At 46.2% G+C, this 12,438-nt stretch overlaps 1 protein-coding gene across 1 annotated transcript in view; it reads left to right on the top strand.

The window, feature by feature from the left end:
• The window catches only part of LOC121535131 (chromodomain-helicase-DNA-binding protein 7), an 83,725-nt gene that overhangs the window by 33,676 nt on the left and 37,611 nt on the right, over positions 1 to 12,438 (top strand). The window contains exons 3-7 of the mRNA XM_045206263.1: positions 1,675 to 2,141; positions 9,773 to 9,920; positions 10,900 to 11,031; positions 11,210 to 11,282; positions 12,274 to 12,328. Coding sequence (XP_045062198.1) covers positions 1,675 to 2,141; positions 9,773 to 9,920; positions 10,900 to 11,031; positions 11,210 to 11,282; positions 12,274 to 12,328 — 875 coding nt within the window. The remainder of the gene's footprint in view (positions 1 to 1,674; positions 2,142 to 9,772; positions 9,921 to 10,899; positions 11,032 to 11,209; positions 11,283 to 12,273; positions 12,329 to 12,438) is intronic.

Raw genomic sequence — 12,438 nt, 5'->3', positions numbered from 1 at the left:
TGTTTCAGCATGATAATGCACGGCCCCATGTCGCAAGGACCGGTACACATTTCCTGGAAGCTGAAAATGTCCCAGTTCTTCCATAGCCTGCATACTCACCAGAAATGTCACCCATTGAGCATGTTTGGGATGCTCTGGCTCGATGTGTACAACAACGTGTTCCAGTTCCTGCCAATATCCAGCAACTTCGCACAGCCATTGAAGAGGAGTGGGACAACATTCCACAGGCCACAATCAACAGCCTGATTAACTCTATGCGAAGGAGATGTCGCACTGCATGAGGCAAATGGTGGTCACACCAGATACTGACTGGTTTTCTGATCCACCCCCCTACCTTAAAAAAAATGTATATCTGTTACCAACAGATGCACATCTGTATTCCCAGTCATGTGAAATCCATTGATTAGGGCCTAGTGAATTAATTTTAATTGACTGATTTCCTTATATGAACTGTAATTCAGTAAAATCTTAAATTGTTGCATGTTGCGTTTTTATATTTTTGTTCAGTAGATTTGAATTTTGTTTTGTTCGTTTTTTTTCTTCTGTGAGCTCAATGTCGCACATTGCACAGTTTCTCTAGAGATAAATCAGATCCAGCCTGAACTGTGCGATGTAGTAGGGAGTTGTAGTTTCCAACAGGCCAATATTCTAGATAAAACGTGGTAATTAACTACAATGACCATAATCCATTGCACATCTACTTGTCCTGTCTGTTTCTTTTACGCATGCTACAGAAGAGAGAAGAATGCGCGATCGTGAGGGTATCGCGAGGAAACTCTACCTGAAAATACATGATCTATATGATTGTTGGTATTCAGCAGTCATAAAAGTATGCCTTACTTAGTCATATAAGTTTGCCTTATTTACTTTGAAGATCTACAAAATAGTGATTTTGTCAGACAGCATATGCAGCAGCTCTATAGAGATGAGATGAAGACTTGGAATGAAATAATAGTCATCAAATAAAACAAATGTAATAAACACTACTGAAATATTTTTAAAAGTATTTTATTTTTCTTTCAATTTTTTAATAATTAATTTTTCTCTTTTTGATTTATTTATTTAAAAAAAAAAAAAAAAATATATATATATATATATATATATATATATATATATATATATATATATATATATATATATATATATATATATATATATATATATATTTTTTTTTTTTTTGGTCATTTAGTAGACGCTCTTATCCAGAGCGACTTACAGGAAAGTAATGTAAATAAATGATGGTTAATAAATGATAAGGAGTAATGGGCAGTCACTAAGCATCATGGGACTTTTATTCATTGTTTTATTCTATTAGTGTTCAAGGATAGATAATAAATAGTAGTAGCAGCATATGTAATGAGTCAGAAGAGCTAGTACAAAAAGAAGTAGCTAGCTATTGGGTAACTATTTAACTAACTATTTAGCGGTCTTATGGCTTGGGGGTAGAAGCTTTAAGAAAAGTATCAAGCTAGCAATAGCCATGCTGGGATAGAGGGAAGGACTAGGGTGGGGAACGGTTGGGACAACTTGTGGAAGACATCTTTTGTTCAAATCTGAACAAAAACAGTTTAACCCTAAAGAGTTGTTATCTGATGAACTGCCTCAGTGTTGTTTTTGTTTCCACTGCTGCTGAAAATATTTACTCATTTATTATTCCTTCTCTTCTCCTGGCAGCATTCCCCGTCAGATCCATCATCTGAGACGACAGCTTCCGACAGGACATCCGCCTCAGGGGCGAACCTCCAGCCAGCCTACCGTGACCAGCAGCCCACGGACACAGAGCAGAAGCCAAAAAAGAAGAAGAAGAAGAAAGCCAAGGTGATTGAGGATGAGAAGGAAGGAGAGGGGGAGAAGAAGCAGAAAAAGAAGAAGAAAGGAGTTATAGAGGAAGGTGACGAGGAGAGGAAGCCGGAGGTCGGGGACCGCTGCGGGGTGGAGGTTGACCCTCTGACACGCGCCCTGGAGGATTCGCCGGCGGTGGAGAAGAAGAAGACCAAGAAGAAACCAAAGGAGAAGGAGCCCAAGGAGCCTAAAGAGCCCAAGCCGCCCAAGACTCCGAAAACGCCCAAGACCCCCAAAGAGCCCAAGGACAAGAAGGCCAAGAGCACCACCCCCAAGGCCAAGACGCCCAAGAAGCCCAGGTAGGTTACACCTGCATTACATAAATTAATGTAGGCTACATCACTCTAGTAGAGGCTTAACTATTAATACCAGCACTACATTAGCTAGGCTACATCTAGGCCCATACCTCTACATAAGCTGCTCTCTAACTACTGTTATTGAATGCCTTGCTGTTTTGAGTCTGTGTGTGTGTTCAGGTCAGTATTTATGCTTTTAGTACTTAGTTGGATAAACCTTGCTCTTCAGTCAAGTGTCAGTCAGTGGGAAACGCAGGTCATGACCCAGAGTTCGTGAACACCCAGGTGGACTGAGTGACGTCCAGGGTCTTGGCACATGTAGGCAGGGACACTGGTTGGTTATGTGATCATGCGGCTCAGTGAACTAGCTGTGCTGCTGGTGGAGTGGCCCTGGGTTTGTGAGTGTACACTGAATTGTGAACACTGAATTGTGAAGCAGCCATCTATTGATGTTAACAGCAGCATTAGTAGCACACCAAGTTGCTGCCAAACCAAGCTGTTGGTTGGCCTTTAGCATTTAGTCATGGCCTATATGAAACCACTGAAAATCTCCAGTCAACTTAACCTGTAAGTAGAAGTTGAGTGAACCTGAATGATTAATCTAGAACTTGAAATGGATGGAAACGCTCCATGTTACAGGGTCTGTCCACCTCAACGCCATATCTCACAGACAGTGTTGGTCTCTCTCTCTCTCTCTCTCTCGTCTCCTGTCTCTTGCTTCTGTCTCGGTCTATCACATGGCTTCAGGAGCCCTTAGCATGCTAAAGACCCTGCGTCTCGGTCTACCTCCTCTCTCTCCTCCCTTCTCTCCCCCTCGCTGAGTGGAAATGCAAAGCAGGTGGGCAGAGCCAGTGAGCGAGCCAGTGAGCGATCTGGCCTTTTCATTGTGGAGGTAGTAACATGAGCTGCCTGAGGAATGTGTCAGCAGAGCCCCCACCCCCACCTCTCTCTCTGCTCTCTCTATCCCGCTGCCCTCATCCCCCTCCTCTCTTCCCCTACTCCGCAGTGCTGTCACTCCTCCTGCCGCTTGGCCCCTTTCATCCAGAGGAAGAGGGAGGGGCCAGAGCCGCCAGTCAGCCACGCATCTGCGGCCCAGCACCGGAGCAGGGGTCAGCAGAGGGGAGGTGTGTGTGTGTGAGAGGAAGCGAGAGGTGGGGGGAAGGAAAAAAAGATTCATGTGTGGCTGTGTGGTAGAGGGAAGTGAGTGTGTTTCTGTTTGTTTGCGCGCGCGCGCGTGTGTGTATGCGCCTAGAGGGGGAGGAGGTAATCTTGTGGCGTAAAATGGCCGCTAATGGTAATCAAGGCCATGCTGCCTCATTTAGCCACCAGGCCTGACTCTAGCACTGGAAGGAAGCCCTGCAAAAAGGCTAGGTAAATGAGCTCCAATCGATTGGGGCCAACTCCCTTCTCCACTAGTGTTGCATGGTATACGTCTGTACTCGATACTAGAACATGAAAAACTGTTTGGTACTAGAATTTCTGTTACCTTCGGTACTTCTTTCAATTTTTTTTATTTTATTTTACCTTTATTTAACTAGGCAAGTCAGTTAAGAACAAATTCTTATTTACAATGACGGCCTACACCGGCCAAACCCGGACGACGCTGGGTCAATTGTGCGCCGCCCTATGGGACTCCCAATCACGGCCGGTTGTGATACAGCCTGGAATCGAACCAGGGGGTCTGTAGTGACGCCTCAAGCACTGAGATGCAGTGCCTTAGACCACTGCGCCACTCGGGAGCCCAAATGTGTCTCGCATCATAGACTCGATCCTCTCAATCCATATGTCTAGTAATTTGTCAATCTTCTCAATGGGGTAGTAGTAAGCTAGCCAGGCTACTTGCGCATGCAGCCGACACAGCGCAAGCCACTTTTGAGAAGCAAGCGAGAGGAGAGCGCAAATGCCGACAGCATGGATTCTTCTAACGAAAACATCATACCTCCGCCCACAGCTTGTTGACAAAACTGGCTCCAGAAGTGAACTATGGGAATACTTTGCTTACACCGCCGATGAGGGCAAGCCCACCGAAACAACTATGCAGAAGGTGTTACAAAGCAGTGCAGTGCAAAGGAGGTTTAGTTGCAAAAAAAAATTACAAACAATTTTACACACATTTGCATTGTAACGTTATTCTACTAGCAACTAAATTCGAATAATTTGAGTGAAAATGACATGAACATATATTCAGTGACTTTTATGTGAGCATTATAATATGATTACATCCCAAAAGTAATGTGAAATGCACTCATAACTTAGTCTAAATATATTGCTGTCATAGCTAAAGTTTGGCCTACTTCGTGTTTGTCTGGGCTTGCTACCATTAGCCAGCCAGCAGCCCTGGGCGGAGCATTGCACTCTGGGAGTTGAAATGCACTCTGGGAATCGTAGTGTGCCGTGTAAAATCCATTGTATTTCTATGGTGTCTAGACTATTGCAAAATAGAAGCTTCAGAAATGAACTTAAGTGTTTGTGTTGTTTTGGAACTAAACTGTTCATTTAATACATTAAATGATTTAGCTGTAATGAATAATGAATCTTAAGTGTAATGAATGTAAATTGACCCAATATTACGGCCATAGATGAGCAAATTAACCCTGACATGTATCAAATTACATTTTAAAACAGTTTAGATGTAATTGTTCAATTATTCTCATATGGTTTGGTTTTGCATAAGGAAAATGTAAGATTCTTCTTATTTAATATGGCATTTTTTTTGTTGAAAGAAATTGAATATAAAATAGAAATGTTATATTTGTTATTTTAGTTATACCAGTTATCAACATATTGTTCAATGTAAAAAAATAAAAATAAAGCCCAGTGGTTATTCTGTGACTAGCTAATACACTTTGTTTCTTTTGCCGTGGTTTCGTTATCGAGTATCGTTTTGGTATCGAGTATCGTTTCAAATAAAATAAAATGTTATTTGTCACGTGCCGACTATAACAGGTGTAGACCTTACCGTGAAATGCTTACTTACAATCCCTTAACCAACAATGCAGTTTTAAGAAAATTAAGTGTTAAGTAAAAAATAAATAGCAAAATAATTAAAGAGCAGCAGTAAAATAACAATAGCGAGACTATATACAGGGGGTACCGGTACAGAGTCAGTGTGCGGGGGCACATGTTAGTTGAGGTAATATGTACATGTGTTATTCATTAACGAGTATTGTGATACTAAACCTGGTATCGGTATCAAAGCCAAATTCTGGAATCGTGAGAGCACTATTCTTCATAACCTTCCTCCATTTTGTGATGGCTAGGCCAATGGGTTAATTTAGCATGATAATGGTGGCAGCTCATTCACTCAACCTCCATCCTGTAATGGTGGACTTAACATTCTCCCAATCTTCAGACGTCCTCCAACCCAACCCTGGCCTCAACCATGAGGTGGGAAAAATGGAACTGATCCTAGAACTTGGTCTTGGCCAATGGCCATGTCATCTGCTCCCTGAGTACACAGAGAGGGAACCTCCGTGTCTGAATTTCTCAGTGGTCTAAAGTGGCTTTCTCCGCCCGTCACCTTTCCTTACACTTTGGGTTTTAGAAAAACACCCTAAAAATCCTATATGAATTGATACACTGGTCAGGTCAAAGTACCTTCCATGATGGCATAGGTGAAAGCAATATGGTGGAAGCCATATCTGAATAAGTCGTGAGTACAGCTGAAATGGAGCAGACCTCTCCTTTGCACTGTGTAGAGATACTCTGTTTGGCTCAACTCCGTGTGCTCATAATTTTATCTGTCCCCTGCTTGCCTAGCCAGCGTCACTGACATGGATGGAGTGGGAGGCTTCAGGAGAGAGAGAGCCAGTGGCTAGCAGGTAGAAGGCTGTCTTTTGACCTTGTGATTGTGTGCTCGGTCATCCTGGGAGAAGGCTGAGCTATTAATAGCTACACCCTCTCCTGCATCGTTGCTCCTCTCGCTGCCACACCCGTGTGTGTGTGGTGTGGGTGTGTGTGTGTGTGTATGCTGGCAGATTTGTTTGCTGTACACACAGCCGTCAGGAAGAGGGAAGCACACATGCAGCACCTCACATTGAGTGTGTTTGTGGCTCTCCCTTAATGCAAACACAGACTGTTAACCCTTGAAACGTGTGATACCACAACGTCTCCTTCATACTGAATTGACAGAAGGGCCTTCCTCAGTCTACACACACCAGACCATTTATCTTCATCTGTTGCCTACTCACATTGAGGCACCTACCCTCCCGAGCCAGTCACGTGACTGAGAAAACCTTCCCTTATTAATGTCTCCATAGAGTTATTGCAGGCGCTCTGCTGAAGCTGTGTGTATACTCCTGTGTGCATTCATTGGCCTTTGCAAGTATGCTAAAGCTGTGTGGTGTGTGGTGTGTGTGTGTGCGCCCGGGGAGAAAGTGTCAGGGGGTCCAGCTGTGTATGACTCATCTCACCAGCGGACAGCAGGTGTCCTATAACTCTCCCTCCTCCGACCTTCTCCTCCCTCTATTCCCTCTCCTCCTCCCGTCTCCTTGCTGTCAGCATGGACCATCACACACACACACACTGAGCAAAGTCACACACACACCACTGCTGGAGGACCACATGCCTAAATGCCATTCAGTACACCCCAGAGACCAGATTCCAGATTCATTTCAGCAGTGCAGTTGAACAAATCCTGCTTGTTAATGCAGTTACAGCACCATCATGGCCGAATGGTATTTTGGTACTACACACTAGTGCCACACCATCTTATGAAACGTCATGCCCTTGTGCTGTATCTATAACAGCGTTGGTTAGCGGCATTAGCCCTCTGTGTTGCTGTCTCCACTACCTCCCTCCCTCCCCTGGGTGCATACACACACAGCCCCATAGTCTTGCCTTGAACCCTGCCCACAATACCTTGTGACTGGATAATGAGATGGAGGAGTAGAAGAGACTGATGGTAGAGAAGATGGGGAGAGTGAAGGAGGAGAGGGGGAGAGTGAAGGAGGAGATGGGGAGAGTGAAGGAGGAGAGGGGGAGAGTGAAGGAGGAGAGGGGGAGAGTGAAGGAGGAGATGGGGAGAGGAGGAGGAGGAGAGGGGAGAGTGAAGGAGGAGATGGGGAGAGTGAAGGAGGAGATGGGGAGAGTGAAGGAGGAGATGGGGAGAGTGAAGGAGGAGATGGGGAGAGTGAAGGAGATGATTGGGGAGAGTGAAGGATTGGAGACTTGATAGAGGAGTATAAAAACAGGCAGGAGAAGAGCGATTGAGAGGCTGACCAAAGAGATGGAGAAGGAAAGAGGGGAGGAAGAAGGGGGAAATAGAGATTAAGCTGAGAGAGAATGAGAGAAGGGATGATGAAACTGATCAATAAGATGGAACGGTATAATGAGAGAGGAAGAGAGCGATTAAGTCTCTGAGGGAGAATGATGGACATTGGAGCAGCTGACCAAGAAGAATGAGGAGAGGAGAATGGATGGAGACAAAAAGAGCAGGTCTGTGGTTGATTGGGAGGGGGAAAGAGATGGGGAAGCTTATGGGCAATTCAACAGTTACAGAAGTATGAGAATCAGGTTTTTCACTTTAAAATGTAGTTTAACTAACCATACAACTCTATGCACAAGGACTACTTTAACAATTTACACAGTGCAGATGCAAAATTTGGTAACAGAATAAAGATTTTGTATCTACACTGTTCTTCAAGTAAATGTGTTTTTGCCAGCTTTTCTGTGTAAATTGTTAAAACTAGTCCTTGTACATTGTTAAAACTAGTCCTTGTACATAGAGTTTGTTAAACTTTGAAGTCAATGGATTTTGTTTGGCACACTTTTATTTAAGATAAAAGTTGAGTCTCAGCGTAATTGCCCTTATTTAACCAAGACGAGAAAGGGGGAGAAGCAAGAGAAAAGAGTAGAGGAGGAGGAGAGGCCATAGAGGAGGAGGAGGAGGAGGAGGAGAGGCCATAGAGGAGGAGGAGGAGAGGCCATAGAGGAGGAGGAGGAGAGGCCATAGAGGAGGAGGAGGAGGAGAGGCCATAGAGGAGGAGGAGGAGGAGAGGCCATAGAGGAGGAGGAGGAGGAGGAGAGGCCATAGAGGAGGAGGAGAGGCCATGGAGGAGGAGAGGCCGAGGAGGAGGAGGAGGAGGAGAGGCCATAGAGGAGGAGGAGGAGAGGCCATAGAGGAGGAGGAGGAGGAGAGGCCATAGAGGAGGAGGAGGAGGAGAGGCCATAGAGGAGGAGGAGGAGGAGGAGAGGCCATAGAGGAGGAGGAGGAGAGGCCAGAGGAGGAGGAGGAGGAGGAGGAGAGGCCAAGAGGAGGAGGAGGAGGAGGAGAGGCCATAGAGGAGGAGGAGGAGGAGGAGGAGAGGCCATAGAGGAGGAGGAGGAGAGGCCATAGAGGAGGAGGAGGAGGAGAGGCCATAGAGGAGGAGGAGGAGGAGAGGAGGAGGAGAGGCCATAGAGGAGGAGGAGAGGCCATAGAGGAGGAGGAGAGGCCATAGAGGAGAAGGAGGAGGAGAGGCCATAGAGGAGGAGAGGCCATAGAGAAAGAGGAGTAGGAGGAGAGGCCATGGAGGAGGAGGAGAGGCCATGGAGGAGGAGGAGAGGCCATAGAGAAAGAGGAGGAGGAGGAGAGGCCATAGAGAAAGAGGAGGAGGAGAGGCCATAGAGAAAGAGGAGGAGGAGGAGAGGGGGGAAAAAGAGGGACAGAGAAAGCAAGGAGAAGCCATAGAGGAGAAAGAGAGGAGCCATAGAGGAGAGACGCGATAGCGGGAGAGAAGAAAAGGAGAAGAGCGAGGGAGTCTGACTGAGTAGAGCAGATGGCTCCAGCCGGTGGCGTCCAGCCAGAGGAACAGGTGCGGGTCATGTGATCGCCGGTTACCAGGGCGATGTGATTGCTCTTGGCGTGCAAATGAAAGGAGAGGGGGGCCCTAGAGTAGAGAGAGAAGGCGAGAGGGGGGTAGACTTCCCACCCCCTGGGCTTTGTGTAATCTGTGGCAGCCGCGGAGCTCTGTGTGTGGGGGGTACATACACACACAGTGGAAAGAGAGGAGACAACACTCCTTCCCTCTCTTCCCTTTCATGTTTTAACCCTCCGTCCTCAAGGAAAGGACCTTAAACTGTTAAGTCAAAACATGGTCTCTCCAAGATGGTTACTTACTAGAAATCCCAGATGACATCCATCTTCTTGTGTATCGAACATCAACTTTGAAACCACAGGTTAATCTGCTGAATTCTCCTGTTGTGTACGGGTGATTGTTGATTGTTCCAACAGTCATGAAAATGGTCTCCACTGGTGTCTACAGAAGGTTCTCATGCTATGGAAAAAGCCTTTATATTGGGAGCAGATTATGATAAGAGGTTGTCCCTCATGGTGTGAAGGTAATTATACTTTAGGCATTGTTGACTTTAGAATATCAGACACACAGACAACCAAAAGCTGACTGCAATATCTGTTTATGTGCAATACAAGATGGTGATGATAGGAGATGGTGTTCAGACTCACTCATCCTTCTCTTCTCTCACCCCCGCCCCTCTTTATTATCCGTCTTCTCTAATAATCATCTCTTTATTTAATATTTCTCCTTCCCCTCTATCGCTCTTTCATCCCTCCTTCCCCTCCTCTCTATCGCTCTCTTTCATCCTTCTCCTCATCCCTCTTTCTTCATCCCTCCTTCCTCTCGTTCCTCCCCCAGCAGCAGCACTAAGAAGGTGGAGGCAGCAGAGGACAGTGGCAGCAGTGTGAACAAGGAGACCAAGAGGAAGAGGGAGCCCTCGGTCAACTCCGATGTGGAGAAGTCACCCACACCACCCTCCGATGAGGAGGACGACGACGGTGTCCAGGTACACACACACACACACACACACACACACAGTAACATTAGTGGCACACACACAATAAAGTCAGTTCATACAGAGTAACATCAGTGGTATAGTACATAGACAAACACACTCTTTCCAACAATGTAAACCCTCTCAGAAGCCACCCAATAAGCCCCCATGTTAATTTATTGACTTAAATCTGGTCTTAATATGGATTTAATAATACAGCCATACGGATGATGGCTGAACTAAAGAGCCAGGTTAAGTCTTAAGTATGCATCCCAAATGGCACCCTATTTCCTAGATGGGCGTTCAGCCACGGGCCTGGTGTTAAGTAATGGACTTTTCATCCGGTCCCGGTATTTTCCAGGAGTGAATTCAATAAAAATATCTTAATGCTAGATTCACTCACTCACTCAAACAAACACACACTCCCCCGCTCTGAGCCAGGCATATGGGAGCTGTTAGCAGCAAATTACTTCACCAACCCAAACATCCAGGTGACCCAGCCATCTGACACTGAGGCATTGTCCAATTTCCACCACTCTTAAACAGTAGGCACGGCCTGACAGATGTAATACCATAATTGCAGCTGACACTATTTAGACCTTTAAGAGAGAGGCAGACGACTGCCTGCCCTGCGCTAGAGCATGGATGTGTGGCTGGGTCCCTAGGTTCGACTGGGCTGTGGATTGTGGAAGTTGGAGATTAGTTTTTTCCTGATTGATCATATCCGCATTAGTGTGTTTACATTTGTATCTTACCAGGTTTCCACCCTGGTTTTATTTGCCAATCACATTTCTATTCTAAGTCATGCTTAGGATGAACTTTTCTGTTATGGTTATTCTGTTTTGTGGATTGTTGCCCTAGCATGGTACTGTAAAGTACAAATGTTCACTTCTCACCTTCCACTATCCCTTATCCTTCTCTCTTCCCCTTCTCTCTCTCTTCCCCTTCTCTCTCTCTCGCTCTCGCTCTCGCTCTCGCTCTCGCTCTCTAGAAGCGTCGCTCCAGTCGTCAGGTGAAGAGGAAGCGCTACACAGAGGAACTGGAGTTCAGGATCTCGGATGAGGACAATGATGGAGACGACTCCCCCGCTCCCAAGTCCCCCTCCAACAACTCTGAACAGCAGGTCAGCACCCACAGAGAGAGAGAGAGCCCTGGTGTGTGCGTGCCAGAGAGAAAGAGCTTGTGCGTGTCAGACTGAGAGCGAAAGTGTCTGATTTTTTGGGGGGGCGTGGGACTAGATTTGTGCTCCCTGCTCTTCATTACTTATGACTGCTAATGTTGTTCCATCTGTGTGACTGTAGGAGGTGGTGGAGACAGAGGGGCCTGTGGTGGAGAAGATCATGGCCATGCGCTTGGGGAAGAAAGAGGTGAGGCGCGTACACACACACACTGACAGCTGCGTCGCTGGAGAGAAAATGGGTACCAGCACCCCTGCCCTGGCGTCATCTTATTAACCGCTGCTCAACCAGCTCTAAACTGATTCTACACACACACATCCTTCCTCCTAGACAGCCGCTTCTTAGACCAGTCTAGCAATGGTCTGGAAAGAAGCCGGTGAGACAGAGTTGCGCGGACTTGGGTCTCGTGACTTTTGGGCTGGAGTAGGAATGGATTAGACCAGACCTTCGCAGCAGGGGAGTTGACTTGAGTCTGTTTTACTTAAAAGTCCAGATACTTCATTGTGAAAGGGATGAGAACAGTCTAGCGCTTTGTGTTTCCCCCAAGACCGGCTGCTTTTGTATGGTACATTACACTCCAGACTGTGTGTGTGTGTGTGAGAGAGTTGTGTGTGTCTGTCTGTCTTCAGGGTGTGTGTTTCTTCATTCCCTTTCAAAAGCTGCTCCAAAACAAAGCTCGGTTCACCTCTGCCAAAAACAATACGAACACTCGTGCAGGCTGGCTGGCGGCTGGGACTCGAACTAAGGCAGCTGCGAATGGGTTACCCCCCCCACCTCACACACACGCACACACTCTGCCCGAGGAAATGCTAGTTTGGCGTCTGTCGTAGCGCTGTGGTTTTGGCAGGAAGCCAGGCCTCGGGTCAGCTCTCTGTGAATGGAACCGTGTGTGTAGTGCGGCTGTGTGTGTGCGTAGAAGTGATTCATGAGTCATCCCCAGCAGTGCAGAGTGGAGATGGTTGGTCTTTAATGGGGGGTGGGGGGCTATTGTCAGTTTGTCAGAGAACTCTGTACCAAGAGATATTTGTTAGACGTTATGGTGGCCTGGATTTTTTATTTATTTTTTATTTTTTATTTGCTCACGCTCAAGGACAAACGTTGCATCTTATCCCAAAACTCACACTCCTATCTCCCAACTGTAATCCACAACAACTGACACAAATATTTCCGTCTTTGTTTTTTCACAGATGGAATCGGGGAGGAAATGGAAGTGGAAGAATTCTATGTGAAGTTCAAGAGCTTGTGAGTAACCAATGTACCGACACACTACAATACAGTGGCCATAGTTCACCATGTCATTTGATTACCTCAAGTTTTCAGGGAGAAATGGTGGATAAATGGCGTTGTAATAC

The sequence above is a fragment of the Coregonus clupeaformis genome, chromosome 21 (genome assembly GCF_020615455.1).
Source record: "Coregonus clupeaformis isolate EN_2021a chromosome 21, ASM2061545v1, whole genome shotgun sequence".
Lineage (NCBI taxonomy): Eukaryota > Metazoa > Chordata > Actinopteri > Salmoniformes > Salmonidae > Coregonus > Coregonus clupeaformis.
The sequence above is the reverse complement of the archived record's forward strand: the minus strand, read 5'-3'. Positions and strand labels throughout refer to the sequence as shown.